At 45.0% G+C, this 15318-nt stretch overlaps 1 protein-coding gene across 11 annotated transcripts in view; it reads left to right on the top strand.

Moving 5' to 3' along the window:
• The window catches only part of HNRNPUL1 (heterogeneous nuclear ribonucleoprotein U like 1), a 45236-nt gene that overhangs the window by 10075 nt on the left and 19843 nt on the right, over positions 1-15318 (top strand). For all 11 annotated transcript variants that reach the window (XM_008964868.5, XM_003812455.6, XM_034944600.3 and 8 more), the window contains exons 4-7: positions 1509-1582; positions 3681-3820; positions 6573-6672; positions 8660-8772. In XM_008964868.5, the coding sequence (XP_008963116.1) occupies positions 1509-1582; positions 3681-3820; positions 6573-6672; positions 8660-8772 (427 nt within the window). The remainder of the gene's footprint in view (positions 1-1508; positions 1583-3680; positions 3821-6572; positions 6673-8659; positions 8773-15318) is intronic.

Genomic DNA, 15318 nt, shown 5'->3' on the forward strand with positions numbered 1-15318 from the left:
CGCGTGAGATGCCAGCCTGCCTGTTCTGTCCATCGCCTTACTGCCCCTGCAGTCAGCTGCTTGATACCCGTAATGAAAGAAATATCTGTTTCCTAACACTACTCCCAAACACACATCCTCTTCCCATTCATCCACTCATTCAGTCAGTTCTCACAGTGCTGTCACGAAATGCCCACTCTTGGGCTGGACACTAGCAACATACAGATGGACAGTGGGTTTTGCCTTCTGTTGTTCCAGTGTGGGGACTCAGACACATACACTAGCAAGCCACAACCTCTGAGGTGAGTAGTCAGGATGCAGGTGAGTTTCAGGAGTTCAGAAGAGGGAGCAGCCTCTGCTTTGGTCATTTCCCTTCCCTAACAAGCCCTTCCCTCCTTTCCCTCCAGACCAAGTCCTTCCCTTCCCTCCTTCCTTCCTTCAGTTCCTGTTTGAAGCCTTTTGCAATTATGAAAACTAGGAATGGCCACTGTACTCATCTGGACTAGTCATCTGACATTCTATTTCCTATCTGGCGGAGTCCACCTTCTAACTAGCTTGTTACTGTCTGAGACAGGGCCTGGATCTCACAGGCTATGATTTAAGTTAGGACATGGATCCCACCTCATATGGGGTTCTTCCACTGCCTCCCACAGAGCAGAAGCCTGGAAGCTACTTACTGATGGAGAGCAAAGGAAGAACACTCGCTCTGATCCTGGGCTGGCAGGGAAAGTTTCCTAGAATGGACTTAACATGTGATGAGCACAGCTCATCCATGTTAGCCCTGGCCTGGCGAGGCCAGAGGGGCCCTCCACCAGAGGGAAGCCTGCTGCTGGGAGAGTCAGCAGCCAAATGGGCATGGGCTCCCCATCTGTGCATGCAGTGCACTGCGACCACCCAGACTGTCCAGGCAGGACCCTGAGTGTTAGATTCTACCTTTCTACCCTTCTTCCTCGTTCCTGTACAGCAGAAACCAACAGTGTTAAGTCCCTTTTTTAGTGTTTTGGTAGGAAAATGAATATCGTTTATAATTTAGGACACTGAAAAAAATGGGTCATCTCAAATTCTTACAGATGTAGGATTTTAAGAAGCCTGGTACATGGATAGATAGTAATTATTGGGATTTATATAGGCTCTTGCACATTCCCCTTCCTGGCCAGCACCCTTTTGGGATACCACAGCCTCCAAACAGTAATAGAGATCAGTGTGGAAGTGGTTGTCAACATGCAGAGGGTATGGATCAGAATCTTTGGGTGTAAAAAAAGAGTGAAAAAATTCCCTAAATGATTCTGATGCCCCCCTTCAGCAGAGCATGCCTTCTCCAATCCCTGTCTCCACTGTAGGAGTTGATGGTCATTGCTCTCCTTACAAGGATGTAGGGTTTCAGAGTTCTTTTGCCCACCTCTGTGGAAGGAAATGGAGATTCAGGAAGCAGTCTGGAGGCCACTCATAGATTACAGCAGAACATTCATTTTCTTTCCTTTGTGCTCATCCATTGTTCTTGTATGACTTAACCCCTGTTTCTAATACAGGGGCCGCTCTCCTCAGCCTCCTGCTGAAGAGGATGAAGATGACTTTGATGATACCCTTGTTGCTATTGACACCTGTAAGTCTTTGGAGTGTGCATCTAATTCTGCCTTACAGTCAGTATGGGGAAACTGTGGTCTTGACCTTCACCAGAATCCCTGCCGGGCACCGTCCAAAGACATTGTTAGTCCACATGTGAGACACAGCTTAGCTCTGGAGCAAGAGTACTGGTTTGGAGGCAAAAGACCTACTCCCAACTCTAGCAGTGGGACCCTGGGCAAGTCATTCTACTTCTCTGAGCTTCCCTTCAGGAAGGAGTAAATCTGCTGTACTAACCTCAGAGGATTTTCAGGGAGACTCCTCAGTGGATATAGGAGCAATCTGGAAAACCCTGAACCGCCCTGTACACACAGGGGTTGTCATCTAATCAGGAAGGGAATCTGAGTGCAGCTGGGGAAACTTAACTCTTTGACAACCAGTTCCCGTTTCCATCAGCTGCTCACGTTCCTGGTGAAACCAATGCCACTGTGTCCTGTGAGGCACTAACCTGGCCCGCCCTGCTGTCTGTCCTCCAGTTCAGTTTTCTTTCCACTGGATAAGTGGCTTTCACCTTCACTGTGCATCTGAGCATTTAGAGGAATTATTATAAAGGTCCTTTCGCTCAGACCTCCTAGTCAGAGTCTAAGTGGTCGAGCCTATGAATCTAAATTTTTACATGCACGCAGAAGCCCAATCAGGTCTGAGAACACTGCACTTCTCAACAGAGCAGAAGATAAGCAGCAATTTATTCATCTATTTCTACAGAAGCTTCTGTTTATAAAGCACTGGCTACATGCTTTAGTAAGAGATAAAAATATACACAATCTCTAATATCACAAGCTCTCGAAAACAAAATCTACCCAGAGTAGAGGTAAACATTGTTTAAAAAGTGTTGGGTGGCAGTGGTTCATGAGGCAGCGTCTAGATGAAATGCAAATGTACAGATCATGACGGTCAGCCTTCAGAGAAAGGAGAGCGCCTCATGGGAGGGATGGTCAGGAAAGGCTTTCTTGGAGGCGTGACTGGCTCCTTGAATATTGAGAATATTGAGAAGGGTAAGAGCAACAGTAGGAGAGTCCTAGGCCCATGAAAGGAATTAGGAGCCTATGGGGCACCTGGGCATTGGTTCCTGGGTGGCAGGTGTGGATCAGGGTCAGATCCCTGTATAGCTATTGGAAACAGAAGTCCGGTTCCCAAATTGATAGAATTACCACAGAGGGCGGTAGGAATATATGGTGGTGGTGATTAACCTTTTTGTATTCTAAAAACTAGTTTGAGCCTGGGTAACATGGCGAAACCCTGTCTACGAAAAATATAAAAATCACCCTGGCATGGTGGCATATCCCTGTAGTCCCAGCTGTTCAGGAGGCTGCGGTGGGAGGATGGCTTAAGCGCAGGAGAACAGAAGTTGCAGTGAGCCGAGATCATGCCTCCGTACTCCAGCCTGGGTAACAAAGCGAGACCTTGTCTCAAAAAAAAAATTAATTTGAAACTGCTGAGGATATGGACCCTATCCCTAGCAAATACACATCCCCACCAAAGACATGTGTTGACAATTTCTGAGGATACCCCTGAAGCCCCATCCTTGGATCCCACCAGATAAAGAACCCCAGTTCCTCTCTGAGGTCATACAGGCCAATTTGCAGTACTGCACATCCTCCCTACTCAAAGGGAGAGAGGTTAGGGGTGTGCTGGTTCCTTTTGAAACTGCCCCCATGATGTGTTCACTGTGTACTCCTGGTCAGCACTTGGGGAAGTTCCCTCTGCCTGCTTCTTTCTTAGGACTTCTAAAACATCAGCCAGGCCGGGCGTGGTGGCTCACGCCTGTAATCCCAGCAGTTTGGGAGGCCGAGGCAGGTGGATCACCTGAGGTCGGGAGTTCGAGACCAGCCTGGCCAACATGGAGAAACCCTATCTCTACTAAAAAATACAAAATTAGTCAGGTGTGGTGGTGCATGCCTGTAATCCCAGCTACTCAGGAGGCTGAGGCAAGAGAATCACTTGAACCCGGGAGGCGGAGGTTGCGGTGAGCCAAGATCGCACCATTGCACTCCAGCCTGGGCAAAAAGAGTGAAACTGTCTCAAGAAAACAAAACAAAATAAAAACATCAGCCAACTCTGGGCATTTTCCTTCACAGATAACTGCGACCTCCACTTCAAGGTGGCCCGAGATCGGAGTAGTGGCTATCCGCTCACAATTGAGGGCTTTGCATACCTGTGGTCAGGAGCCCGTGCCAGCTATGGGGTCAGAAGGGGCCGTGTATGCTTCGAGATGAAGGTGAGTAGGAGCAAGAGAAGGGGAAGGGACAGAGAAGTCCATCCATTGTAATATCCTGATACCAGCCACCTTGGTCAGAGCTGCAACTGCAAAAGAGATTGGATTGTGCAGTACCATGTCCAAGCAGACAAAACTGTGATGAACTCAAGAGAACTACATCATTGCTAAATATCATATCAGAAAAGCAGGCCAACCATGCATTGCTTCATCAAGCAGATATTTCCTTGGTGAGATTTGACCCAGGTATTATGTAGTCAACCAGTGTAGTGATGACATGTTTGTAGAACTGAGAAAAGAAGTTGTTTGGAAGAAAAGTGATCTAGAAAGAATAGACTCAGATGTCACTTATTAAAGGGAGGCCAGAGGGAGAACAGGGCAAAGAACTGCCAGCTTAGGCCAGCCTCTGCTGTCATCTCTCCACAGTTCCATGTCAAGTTATGTTTATGAAAATAATACATGCTCATGTTTAACAAAAGTTCAGACAGCACAGAAGAGTACAGGATAAAACAGGTTATTCTCACCAGGTGTGGTGGCTTTCGCCTGTAATCCCAGCACTTTGGGAGGCCAAGGCAGGTGGATCACAAGGTCAGGAGTTCAATACCAAACTGGCCAAGATGGTGAAACCCTGTCTGCTAAAAATACAAAAAAATTAGCCGGGCATGGTGGTGGGTGCCTGCAATCCTAGCTATTCAGGAGGCTGAGGCAGAGAATTGCTTGAGCCCAAGAGGCAGAGGTTGCAGTGAGCCGAGATCACGCCACTGCACTCCAGCCTGGGTGACAGAGTGAGACTCTGTCTCAAAAAAAAACAAAAACAAAAAACAGGTTATTCTCATGTCCTCTCAGTTCCCATCCTACCATCCTACTCCCTGGAGGGAACTTCTGTGTTAACAATTTCTTACCTGTGGTTTGTGTATCCAAACTTACTGATGATAGCTAATAAGTATAGAGCTCTTTGCATGCACAAGATACAGCACCAAGCTCTTTACATGGATTATCTCCATTAATCCTCACAGTACCATCTGGAAACAGGTACTGTTAGCCCCAGTTTTTAGAGGTAGAAGCTGAAACACAGAGGGTTATATTTTATTGACCACGACACCATTGATGTAAGTTGTGCATTATTTTATGTACCTCTCATAGAGAAACACTGCAACAAAATAAACTACGCAGTGTTTTCTTTTTTTGTTTTGTTTTGTTTTTGTTTTTGAGATGGAGTTTCACTCTTGTTGTCCAGGCTGGAGTGCAGTGGCGCGATCTCGGCTCACTGCAACCTCTGCCTCCCGGGTTCAAGCAATTATCCTGCCTCAGCCTCCCCAGTAGCTGGTATTACAGGCATGTGCCACCCTGCCCGGCTAATTTTTGTATTTTTAGTAGAGATGGGGTTTCTCCATGTTGATCAGGCTGGGCTTGAACTCCTGAGCTCAGGTGATCCGCCTGCCTTGGCCTCCCAAAGTGCTGGGATTACAGGCGTGAGCTGCTGCACCCAGCATACGCAGTGCTTTCTCATCACATTTATTATAAAATGGATCCTGATTTCAGAGATTTTAAAATGTGTGTCTGAAAAGCCAGTGAGGCCACAGGTGGATACGGATATTCGGCAGGCTAGTCTTTTAATACGAAATTAAGTCAGAAGGCTTTTTTTTTTTTTTTTAACTTAATACTGTATCTTGGACATTTTTCCATAGCAGTACATTAGCCCAATGTACTGCTTTGCTCCTTGTTTTTTGTTTGTTTGATTGTTTGTTTTGTTTGTTTTGTTTTGTTGACGGAGTTTCACTTGTTACCCAAGCTAGAATACAGTGGCGCAATCTCTGCTTACTGCAACGTCTCCCTCCTGGGTTCAAGCGATTCTCCTGCCTCAGCCTCCCGAGTAGCTGGGATTACAGGTGCATGACGCCACGCATGCCTAATTTTTTGTATTTTTAGTAGAGACGGGGTTTCATCATGTTGGCCAGGCTGGTCTCGAAGTCCTGACCTCAGGTGATCCACCCACCTTGGCCTCCCAAAGTGCTGGGATTACAGGCTTGAGCCACCGTGCCCGGCCTACTTTGCTCTTTTTAACTGTTGCATCATATTTTGTGGCATGGATATACCATAATCAGTGCCTTATTGATATTTTTTCTGATGTTAAAAAATATATATATATGTGCACATATATGCATCCAATGCTGCACAGAATGTTGCATATACAAATACATTCACACATACATAGACATACTTGTCCACATATTAGTGTATCTATAGGATGCTGAGTTATAGAGCATGTGCATTTATGGGGTTTTGTTGTTTTTTTCTTTTAATGTTTTTGTAAAGATGGGGTCTTGCTATGTTGGCCAGGCTGGTTCCTAACTCCTGGCCTCAAGCCATCCTCCTGCCTTGGCCTCCCAAAGTGTTGGGATTACAGGTGTGAGTCACCATCCCCAGCCATTTACAGTTTTGATAGAGACTTCTAGATTGCCCTCTAAAGACACTGTAACAGTTTATCTTTCTACTAGATGTTACAAGAGTCTCTTAAACTAAAACATAACTATGTTGAAATGCCTGTCTCTGTGGCCCTGTACTCTACTGATCCCTTTGGAGGCCCTGGCTTTGATTCGGTTCAACAGGCTTTTCAGAGCTGCTTAAACGCTTCTTCTCCAGCAAGAAAAGCCATTGCTATTTTTTAATGCCTGATATGCTTCCCTCCTATATTGGCTCATAACCTACGGCCTCCAGAGAAGCAACCCTGAGCCCTTTTGTCCTCTTTCCTCAGATCAATGAGGAAATCTCCGTGAAGCACCTTCCGTCTACAGAGCCTGACCCCCACGTGGTCCGTATCGGCTGGTCCCTGGACTCCTGCAGCACCCAGCTAGGTAAGGAGGGGTCAGCTATGCAGTCCAGAGAATAGAGTGACTGTCCCTACCCTTGGATTTTCAAGGCTCCTAAGCTTCCTTTTCCATCGTCAGACTTAGAATAGAACTAGGCTGAAGTGGAACAGGTACAAGGATTAGGTATATGCCACTGTCTCTGTCATGCTGTATTCAACTGAGAGGACTATGGTCATGAAACAACTTTTCTGTGAAGAATCAATTCTTATCCTTCATCTTTTAGGAGAGGGTCCAAAATTCTCTTTAGGAATCTATTCCCTTTCTGTAAAAAGGATCAGTGTCTCCTGCCCTTAAACCAAGCTGCAGATAAGTTCCCAAGCTCCATTAAGTTCTGTCTGTATTTTCTGTCCGGAGCCTAACCTAGAGGAAAAAGGGGAGCAGAGACCAGTGAGGCCAGGGCTAGTTGGGAGAGGGGCAGGGGCTGCCTATTGAAAGGTTTTGAATTTTGCGGGTCCCCAGGCTTCAATGACCTTCTGGTCCCAAGTGACTGATTATTCTGACCAATGCTGACACCTCCTGCCTTCCATTTATGATCATACAAACGTTCCAATTATGAAAATAATATGTGTTGCGTATAAGAATTCAGGCCATACAGAAAGGGAAAAATGAAAATCCTTCCTAAACCTGTGAGAGAAACTAACCAATGTTAACATTCCATTTGTAGTCTTCTGGACATTTATTTTTTTGTACATCTTCAAACTGGATCACACTAGGACTACTTTGTATAGCCTTGTTTTAATGTATGATGGGCATATTTTTGTAAATAACTGCAGCTTTTTGACTACTGCATAATTTTCCATTTTATAGTTGCATTATTTAACAAGTCCCCTTCTGTAGCTCATTTAAATTTATTGCAAATTTTTGCTGTTTTAACACTTGAGCCATTATCCTGGTCCATAATTGCCTGACCACTTAAGACTAATCTTTAAAAATAGATGATATTCTCACTCACAAGTGTTTGTTTAAAAAATGTGTTCACATGGACTTAGAGAGTGGAATAATAGATAATGGAGACTCAGAAGTGTTAGGGGGTAACAAGGGGGAGGAGGATGAGAAATTGGTTAATGGGTACGATGTACATTTTTTAGGTGATGAACACCGTAAAAGCTTGACCACTATGCAATCTGTGCATGTAACAGAATTGCACATGTACCCCATAAATTGGTACCTCCTCAAAAAGGTAGATATGTTAGCACCAAAAAAAAAAAGTGTACAGTTTTCATTTCCATACGTGTTAGCACTTTTTATTTAAGACTCATAAGTCATCTCATCTTATCTCTGTCTCCGTTTTGAGATGTAGGTGGTGGCAGTTGATAGGGATGGGGAAACAGCCCAGAAGGGTCAAGCACCATATCCAGGGTCACATAGCTGGTTTGTAGCAGAACGAGCCCTGGCATTCATGCTTGTCGGCCCCTGCTTTTCTAACAGCATACTCTTTGGGTTCTGCCCGGAATCTCTAACTCAGGTGTCAGCCAGAGCCCTTGGGATCTCTCAGTCATATCACTTCAGCACCCAGTTCTGTAGCCTGAGGAAATCTAGTACCTTTCCCAGGGGTCAGTCCTCATGGTCTCCAGGAGCAAAATCCAGCCCCTTCACTGATTTCTACCACGAGTAGACTGGACTGAATATTGGGTGTCACAAGGAAGGGTTGCATCTCAGCATACAGCCATTCTCCTCCATCCCAACTCCTGTCTTCCTTCCTCCCTTTCTTTTCAAATTCTCCCTTCTGTGCAGAGTAATTCAGTTGAGCTCCTACTCCCAGACTGGACAATGAAACCCATCAAGCCCTCCAAGTTCTACATCATTAAGGGCTTCCTTTTACCTTTCCCCACCCCTATTTTAAAAAGGCATCTGATTAATAAAACTAGTAAAGAAAATGATTTTTTTCTTCAAAAATAAAAGTATGTGGCAGCCATTGAGGCTGTTATGACCATCGCAGGTTTAACCTGCCTTTGCCTATTTCTTCCGTCAGGCGAAGAGCCTTTCTCCTATGGCTATGGAGGCACTGGGAAGAAGTCCACCAATAGCCGGTTTGAAAACTACGGAGACAAGTTTGCAGAGAACGATGTGATTGGCTGCTTTGCGGTGAGTGCTAGCAGCCTGTGGGAGTTGGCAGAACCAGATGTTGGGCTACAGACTTCTTTTTCAGGATACCTCTATCCATTGTCTGCCCCATATCCAGCCACTCTCGCCATACTTCTTTGTCTCTGCTTGACAGACTGGAATGTTTACTGTCATTTTGTGGGAAATTCTGTCATTCCATCTCCTCTGGTCTTGTGTGCAAAGTTTTCAGATGACACCCTGAAGAGGTTTGGGGACTTCAGGTGTGCATAGCCTTCCTCCGTTCCTAGGTACCAGAGTAACATTTTCTAAACAAACCTAGGAATTTCTTATCTTTCATTGCTAGGAAATAGCCTGTCTGCTCCTGAAGGCAGTGGTATTGGCTCTTGCCCCATGTTGGCATCATCTTATCCCAAAACTTCTCCCTTTCTTCATCTCACATTGGTTGAGCCAGGCTTCCTACAATGCACTGCCTTCTGGAAGAGTAGAGATGATGCAAAACAGAACAGCTGTTGCTGCCATACTTCAGTCTTTGAGAACAGTGACCAGCAGTCACCTTGCTGTGCAGTATGGCTGTCAGCTCTGGGCTGGACTCCCTGGACCCAGTTATGTTCTTCCATTCAAGCCCTGGGCAATTTACCCTTCTTGTTTTTCAGTTCCCTCTAAATGAGAATCTTTGCACCTACCTCAGAATTTTGTGTGGAGTCATTAAGTTAATCCATTAAAAGCACTTATAATAATGCCTGGCACACAGTAAGTGCTCAGTAAATACCGCTTAATACTGTTAACATTAGGAGTTATAAGAGATGTTTGTAAAATGTGCCGTAAGGCCCCAGAGGAAGTGACCACCTGGATGGATTCATCCTCTGAAGCTTATTATTTTGCCTTCCTTCATATTTGTACACATGTACTCTTCCTTCTTTTTTATTTATTTATTTATTTTTGGGATGAGTTTTTCGCTCTTGTTGCCCAGGCTGGAGAGCAATGGTGCGATCTCGGCTCACCACAATCTCCGCCTCCTGGGTTCAAGCGATTCTCCTGCCTCAGCCCCCTGAGTAGCTGGGATTGCAGGCATGCACCACTACACCCAACTAATTTTGTATTTTTAGTAGAGACGGGGTTTCTCCATGTTGGTCAGGCTGGTCTCGAACTCCCGACCTCAGATGATCTGCCCGCCTTGGCCTCGCAAAGTGCTGGGATTACAGGTGTGAACCACCACGCCCGGCCCCTTCTTCTTTTTTTAACTTTGAGATAAATTCAAACTCGGAAAAGCTTGAGAATAAAGAATTCTCACAGGGCCTTATCCAGATTCTAACATTTGCCACATTTGCTTTACCATTTTCATGTTTATGGTGTACATACACATAGAGAGTTAACTCTTCAACAACGTGTTTGAATTGCACTGGTTCACTTATTTGCATATTTTTTTCAATAAATATATTGGAAACTTCTTTGGAGATTTGCAACAATTTGAAACAACAGACATAGCCTAGAAATATTGGTAAGATTAAGAAAAAGTTAAACATGTCATGAATGCATAAAATATAAGTAGGTACTAGTCTGTTTCATCATTTACTAGCATAAAATACCCACAAATCTATTACAAAAAGTTAAAACTTATCAAAACTTGTGCACACAAACAGACTCTACATGGTACCATTCACAGTTGAGAGAAATGTAAACAAACAGTACAGTATTAAATCATAACTGTTTTTATTTTTTTTTTTGAAGACAGATTATTTTCTCTGTCACCCAGGCTGGAGTCTTGTGGCGCGATCTCGACTCACTGCAACCTCCGCCTCCGGGGTTCAAGTGATTCTTGTGCCTCAGCCACCCGAATAGCTGGGATTACAGGTGTGCACCACCACGCCTGGCTAATTTTTGTTTTTTGTTTGTTTTGTTTTGAGACGGAGTCTTACTTTGTTGCCTAGGCTGGAGCACGGTGGCGCAATCTCGGCTCACTGCAACCTCCGCTTCCTGGGTTCAAGTGATTCTCCTGCCTCAGCCTCCTGAGTAGCTGGGATTACGGGTGCACGCCACCATGCCTGGCTAATTTTTGTATTTTTAGTAGAGATGGGGTTTCGCCGTGTTGGCTAGGCTGGTCTTGAACTCCTGTAGGTGATCCACCCGCCTCGGCCTCCCAAAGTGCTGAGATTACCAAGTGTGAGCCACTGCACCTGGCCTAATTTTTGTATTTTTAGTAGAGATGGGGTTTCACCGTGTTGGCCAAGCTGGTCTTGAACTCCTAACTTCAAGTGATCTGCCCACCTCGGCCTGCGAAAGTCCTGGGATTACAGGTGTGAGCCACCAAGCCCAGCCAACTGCATAAAATTAACCAGCACATACTGTAATAATTTTGAAGCCACCTCCTATTGCTATTATGGTGAGCTCAATTGTTGCAAGTTTCTACTTAAAACACTGGGTGTCATACATCTTCACGTGAGCAGTTCTTTTCAGTAAATTGTGTATCACAGTAAAAAGTGATCTCGCAATTCTTGTGTATTTTTTAATCATGTTACTGCAATATCATAAGCCTTGAGTAGCACCATGGGATCCATACGAAGTGCCACTAGTGATGCTGGAAGTGTTGCTCAGAAGCAGAAAAAAGTTATGGTATTACAAGAAAAACTTGAATTGGTTGATATGCACTATAGGTTGAGGTCTGCAGCTGTAGTTGCCTGCCATTTCAAGATTAATCCAGCATAAGGACCACTGTAAACGAAAAAAAGAAAAAATTCCCGAAGCCATCACTACTGCTGTGCTAGCAGGTGCTAAATCCCTGCACTTTTTATCATATATTGAAAATGCAAGGCCGGACACTGTGACTCACACTTGTAGTCTCAGCACTTTGGGAGGCCAAGGTTGGCAGATCGCTTGAGCCCAGGAGTTCAAGAGCAGCTTGGGCATCATGGTGAAAACAAACTTTTAATATTTTATAAACATAAAAATTAACTGGGTTGGTGATGCACGCCTGTAGTCCCAGATACTCAGGAGGCTGAGGATCGCTTGAGCCCAGGAGGCTGCAGTGGGTTATGATTGCCCCATTGCACTCCAGCCTGGATGACAGAATGAGACTCTGTCTCAAAATAAATAAATAAAACTGCAGCTTTTGTGTAGGTACAGAGTTGCTATAAGAAAGGCATACCTGCCGGGCACGGTGGCTCACGCCTGTAATCCCAGCACTTTGGGAGGCCAAGGAGGGCAGATCACGAGGTCAGGAGATCAAGACCATCCTGGCTAACACAGTGAAACCCCGTCTCTACTAAAAATACAAAAATTGGCCGGGCGTGGTGGCCAGCGCCTGTAGTCCCAGCTACTCGGGAGGCTGAGGCAGGAGAATGGCGTGAACCTGGGTGGCGGAGCTTGCAGTGAGCCACGATTGCGCCACTGTACTCCCGTCTGGGCAACAGAGCAAGACTCTCAAAAAAAAAAAAAAAAAAAAAAGGGCATACCTATAGGCTATAATTCAAGAAAAAGTGAAGTCATTATATATGACAACATAAAGCAAAAGAAAGGGGAAAGATCTAAAGCTGCTGAATTTAATGCCAGCAAAGGATGGTTTAATAACTTTAGAAAGAGGTTTGGCTTAAAATTCTTTACAGGAAAGGCAGCTTCTGCCAACGAAGAGGCAACAAACAAGTTCCCAGGCATCATGAAGGTATAATTGAAGAGAAGGGATATCTGCCTGAACAGATTTTTAATGCCAAGTGCAGTGGTATGATCTCAGCTCACTGCAGCCCCCGCCTCCCCGGTTCAAGCTATTCTACCTCAGCGACCCAAGTACCTGGGATTACATACTTGCGCCACCACACCTAGCTAATAATTTGTATTTTTTGTAGAGATGGGGTTTCGCCAAACTCCTGAGCTCAAGCAATCCGCCCTCCTTGACCTCCCAAAGTTCTGGGATTATAGGCCGGAGACACCACGCCCAGCAAATTCTGTCAGATTGATGATCAGGACTGTTGTTACTTATAAAGCTGGTAACTCTCAAACCCTAAATCCTCAACACCAGTTGCCAGTCATTTGGTTGTACAACAAGAAGGTGTGGATGATGAAAATCCTTTTTCTAGATTGGTTCCATTGATGCTTTGTTTCTGAAGTTAGGAAATACCTTTCCAATATGTGGTTCCCTTTTTAAATTCTTTTGATATTGGAGAATGCCACCAAGAACCCCATGAGTTTAGTACAGAAGGGGTCAAAGTGGTTTATTTGTCCCTAAACAATGGGCTGGCCCTTGAACTTTGCAGGGATTAGGGGCACCAACCCCCAGGCAGTCAAAAATCCACGTATAGTTTTTGACTCCCAAAAACTTTACTGGCTGAGCGCAGTGGCTCATGCCTGTAATCCCAGCACTTTGGGAGGCCAAGCTGGGTGGATCACTTGAGCCCAGAAGTTCAAGACCAGCCTGGGTAACATAAGGAAACCCTGTCTTTACCAAAAATAGAAATAAAAATTAGCTGGGCCTGGTGGCACACGCCTGTGGTCCCAGCTACTCAGGAGACTGAGGTGAGGAAAAAAAAAAAAAATTAATAGCCTACTGATAACATAAACAGTCAATTAACACATAGGCTAGTGTCTACAATTTTTATGCACTCATATGACATACCTAACTTTTCCTTATATTTTTTTTTTCAGTATTTCTAGTCATAGGGATCTGAGAGTTTTTTCAAATTGTTGCAAGTGTCCACAAATATTTTCAGTATATTGAATGAAAAAAGTACACATGTAAGTGGACCTGCCCAGCTTGAAGCCAGTGTTGCTAAGGGTCAGCTGTGTTTTCATCTGACCCATTTGAGAGGAGGTTGCATACATCATGTCTTCATTACTTTGGTCTGTATTCCTTCTTTTCTTTTTTTTTAATAAATGAGACAGGGTCTTGCTGCATTTTCACAGGCGGTGATCCCTCTTCTGATCAGCATGAGAGTTTTGACTTGCTTTGTTTCCTACCTTGGCTAGTTCACCCCTCCTTAGGCAACCTGATGGTCCCTAACTCCCAGGAGGTCACCATATCAATGCCGAACTTAGTGTGGACAGCCGATTGGCATAGTGCACTACAGCCCAGAACTGGGCTCAAGCCATCCACCCCAACCTAGTAGCTGAGACTGCAGGTGCACGGCACTGTGCCAGGCTCAGTGTGTACTCTTTTTTTTTTTTTTGAGAGAAGTCGCACTCTTGTCCCCCAGGTTTGAGTGCAATGACTTTATCTCGGCTCACTGCAACCTCCGCCTCCCCGGGTTCAAACGATTTTCCTGCCTCTGCCTCCCAAGTAGCTGGGATTAAGGCGCCTGCCACCATGCCTGGCTAATTTTTGTATTTTTTAGTAGAGACGGGGTTTCACCATGTTGGCCAGGCTGGTCTCGAACTCCTGACCTCAGATGATCCGCCCGCCTCAGCCTCCCAAAGTGCTGGGATTATAGATGTGAGCCACCGCGCCCAGTCGGTGTGTACTCTTTTTGAGACGGAGTCTTGTTCTGTCGCCCAGGCTGGAGTGCAGTGGCGTGATCTCGGCTCAGTGCAAGTTCTGCCTCCCAGGTTCAAGTGATTTTTTTGCCTCAGCCTCCCAAGTAGCTGGGATCACAGGTGCACACCACAACATCTAGCTAATTTTTGTATTTTTAGTAGAGACAGGGTTTCACCATGTTGGTCAGGCTAGTCTCAAACTCCTGACTTTGTGATCCGCCCACCTCGGCCTCCCAAAGTGCTAGGATTACAGGTGTGAGCCACCACAACTGGCTGATTCTTAAGAGTAAAGATATTAATGACAGTAAAGTTATTAAATTTAAAACTTGATATAATGCTATTATCTACTGCACATTCAGATTTTGTCACTTGTCCCAACAATATTCTTTCGTCCAGTTGAGTTTCTAGTTCAGGATCTGATCTGGCCTGGGATCATATTGCATTCTCTTGCCATGTGTCTTTAGTTTCCTTTAGCCTGAAACAGTTTCTCAGCCTTTTTTTGCATTTCAGGATCTCAGTATCTTTTTGTTTTTGTTTTTGAGACAGAGTTTCGCTCTGTCACCCAATCTGGAGTGCAGTGGCGCAATCTCAGCTCACCACAACCTCCACCTCCCAGGTTCAAACGATTCTCCAGCCTCAGCCGCCCAAGTAGCTGGGACTACAGGTACGCGCCACCACACCTGGCTAATTTTTGTATTTTTAGTAGAGTCGGGGTTTCACCATGTTGGCCAGGCTAGTCTCGAACTCCTGACCTCAGGTGATCCACCCGCCTCAGCCTCCCAAAGTGCTGGGATTACAGGTGTCAGCTACTGCGCCCGGCCCTCAATATGTTTTCAATAAAACATTTTTAAAATGAAAACTGTGTTCATACTCTACAAACTGTTCGGTTTTAAACCTTGCATTTTTTTCCCATTGAAGAGTAAATCTTGGCCATCTTTCCCTGTCCACACAGACAATATATAGATCTAGCTCAGTTAAAGTTGTTTCTTAACAGTTAATCATTGTGAATTGATTTTTTCAAGAATAGGGTTTCCAAAAAAAAATCGAGGAATGTAAAAGGGGATACAGTGTAAAGTCTTCTTTAGACACCCACCCACCCCCCCCCGCCCC

The sequence above is a fragment of the Pan paniscus genome, chromosome 20, assembly GCF_029289425.2.
Source record: "Pan paniscus chromosome 20, NHGRI_mPanPan1-v2.0_pri, whole genome shotgun sequence".
NCBI classification, from domain to species: Eukaryota; Metazoa; Chordata; class Mammalia; order Primates; family Hominidae; genus Pan; species Pan paniscus.